This window comes from Austrofundulus limnaeus, unplaced genomic scaffold, assembly GCF_001266775.1.
Source record: "Austrofundulus limnaeus strain Quisiro unplaced genomic scaffold, Austrofundulus_limnaeus-1.0 Scaffold108, whole genome shotgun sequence".
In the NCBI taxonomy this organism is placed as follows: domain Eukaryota; kingdom Metazoa; phylum Chordata; class Actinopteri; order Cyprinodontiformes; family Rivulidae; genus Austrofundulus; species Austrofundulus limnaeus.
In genome coordinates this window covers 1,544,958-1,547,477 of record NW_013952510.1, presented here as the reverse complement: position 1 = coordinate 1,547,477, position 2,520 = coordinate 1,544,958, and the positions used below count along the sequence as shown (strand labels likewise).

At 38.3% G+C, this 2,520-nt stretch overlaps 2 protein-coding genes across 4 annotated transcripts in view; one reads left to right on the top strand and one right to left on the bottom strand.

Annotated features, from left to right (window-relative positions):
* Window positions 1–1,097, top strand: part of LOC106521425 (serine/threonine-protein kinase tousled-like 2) — a gene marked incomplete in the record, with an annotated part of 25,414 nt that extends 24,317 nt beyond the window's left edge. For all 3 annotated transcript variants that reach the window (XM_014013981.1, XM_014013982.1, XM_014013983.1), the window contains 1 exon segment: window positions 166–1,097. In XM_014013981.1, the coding sequence (XP_013869435.1) occupies window positions 166–345 (180 nt within the window).
* A 100-nt stretch (window positions 1,098–1,197) lies between these two features.
* Window positions 1,198–2,520, bottom strand: part of becn1 (beclin 1, autophagy related) — a gene marked incomplete at its 5' end in the record, with an annotated part of 3,295 nt that continues 1,972 nt past the window's right edge. The window contains 2 exon segments of the mRNA XM_014013986.1: window positions 1,198–1,804; window positions 1,878–2,020. Of these exon segments, the coding sequence (XP_013869440.1) occupies window positions 1,636–1,804; window positions 1,878–2,020 (312 nt within the window).

The window sequence follows — 2,520 nt, the reverse complement described above, 5'->3', positions numbered from 1 at the left end:
ATACTTGAGAAGACATAAAAAAATGATCGCATATTAAATCGCAATTGCAATTTATAGATTAAAAAATTGCAATTAGATTATTTTCCAAAATTGCTCAGCCCTACTTTTTGCACTTAAAATGTCCAAAGTGGGTTTAGATATTTTTTTCTTTCGTCTCCTTCCCAGGCCTTCATCCGACGTTGCCTGGCTTACCACAAGGAGGATCGCGTGGACGTGCTGCAGCTGGCCAGCGACCCTTTCCTAATGCCMAACACTCGTAAAGCTCTCGGCAGCCACACAACRCTGGTGCCCCCTGGTCCCTCCACCTCAAGCTGCTACGGCAGCTGTGCCTCCAACTCAAGCTAGCCKAAGGAGAAAAGGAAAACCCCAAATGTGACCGAATCCACAGAGACGACGCATGCTTGATGAATCTCCTCTTTAGCACACAGGAAGAAACGACCCAGGACCGGCAGCAGACCAGTAGAGGACGTGATGGAGTAAGAAGTGTACTCATCAGTGTTATTATTAGGTGGTAAAAAAATGAAGGGCCAGCAGCCTCCAGTTGTGGGGCTGTGAGCAGAACCCAAAGACTTGCCGTGATGCACACACTAACATACTTTGGCTTCGTTGAAGGAACTTTTTTTTTCTTTTTCAGATGCTGAAAATGAAAAACCATTTGCACAAGTGTCATGCATAAAAATGACAAAAAACACCTGTTCACCCTAAAGATAGTTTACAGGCGTAAGTGTTGATAAAATGATTTCACACGCTGCTTGAAATGCATCATCTATCAGAGTTTTATTTAAAACTTCATCAGTTTAAATGTAAATCACTGTAACCATTTTTGGTTGGAAGTAGTCAGGAGATTGAAAGCCTGTCTTATTGGAAGGGCAACAATAAAGAACCACACACAAATTGAAACATAACTGTTTTGACCAATTGTTGGTTTACCCAGTATCTAGAAATGAGATTTTTATTTTAATGAAGTCAGTATTTTTCCATTAAATTTACCTTCTAACATTATTAACCTTAAATGGAGGGATGACTATGGGTGAATGTTATAATGTGAGTTAAACCACAGCTGAAATAATGAGATTAATAAAAAAAATTTTGGTTAATTATTGGTCTTATGTCTCATTCTGTCCAGTACTGCACTACATGATTTTTTAAAAATACAAATACATTTGTTTTGGAAAATGTTATGATAAAAATACAAACATTTGAATCTCAGCACAAGTTTATTAACAAAGTCTAACCAGGTCTAGAATGTGATACTGCTCAATATGATCACAGATAAATGAGCAGTGTTACAGTTTGCAGGATATGTCATGGGGGGCAAAGGTTAAAGAATAAATTGTCACAACAATGCAGTTACAACACAATCTGATGATTTGAAACAAAGTAAATCTGAGCTGAGATTTCTTCTCAAGAAGTGTGCCATTTCATTTGTGCCACATTTTCAAAATTGCTTTTAATCTGAAGCAGATTACCGCACGAAGTACACATTCTGCTTGCTGAGGGGCTTCAATCCTCTATGTAGCAAAGGAAACATTTATACTGACAATATAGATAAATTGTCTTTAGTTTCAACTTAGCAAAGACATTTTCTCAGGTGCACATGACCGTGTGAAGTCTATAAATCAAGTCCGGGAGGTTTTATCTGTTGTAGAACTGTGAGGTCACCCAGGCCAGTCCCCACTTCAGATTGGTCAGCATAAACTTGAGCGCCTTGGTCCACTGCTCCTCCGAGTTAAACTGGGTTTTTATCGAGTAGGACCCTCCGCTGCCACCTGTGTCCTCAACCTTCCCTTTCTCCACAACCGTCCTGAGATGTGGGGAGATGAAAATAAATGTTTTGCAGCGGTCATGTCAGATCTATGGGTCTGTGGGTGTCTGACCTGTATGGGAGGCAGAAGCCAGTGTCTCCTTTTTCCACCTCTTCTTTAAACTGCTGAACATAATCCAGGAAGGCCACCATAGCGTGATCAAACTTATTGTCCCAGAAGAACCTCAAGCCACCTGAGCAGTACAGAGGAAGTTCCTGGACACAAAAACACAAGAAAAAAGATTTAATTTAACTAGAGAAATTGCACTTCCTGTGAAAAYGCTAGTGTGAATGCTTCATGCTGAAAAAACTTAAGCTGAAAGCTGCTGAAATKGAGYTGAAATTATTTAATAGGAAAAGTGTTCATGTGAGCTCACTTTGAAAAACTGAAAGAAGCARAAAAGCTTAACTGCATAAAAACAGTAAAAAGGAGCACAGATCTAGCTGAAAACAGCTAAGAGCTAAAATAGCTGAATATAGCTTAAAACATCTGTAAGAAGCATAAATAGCACTAGGTAGCAGTAAAAAGGTTTTATTCAAGTAGCATAATGTAGCTAAAATGTGCATAAAATAAGGTAAAGTTTTTTTTAAATTAGTAGCTGTTTTATTCCTAAGGCTAAGAAGATATTTCAACATAGACATTTGTTTGGACTGGAAATTATTTCTAAACTAATAAAGTTTTTTTTTATTGAAAGCATTTACAAACAAAACATGGC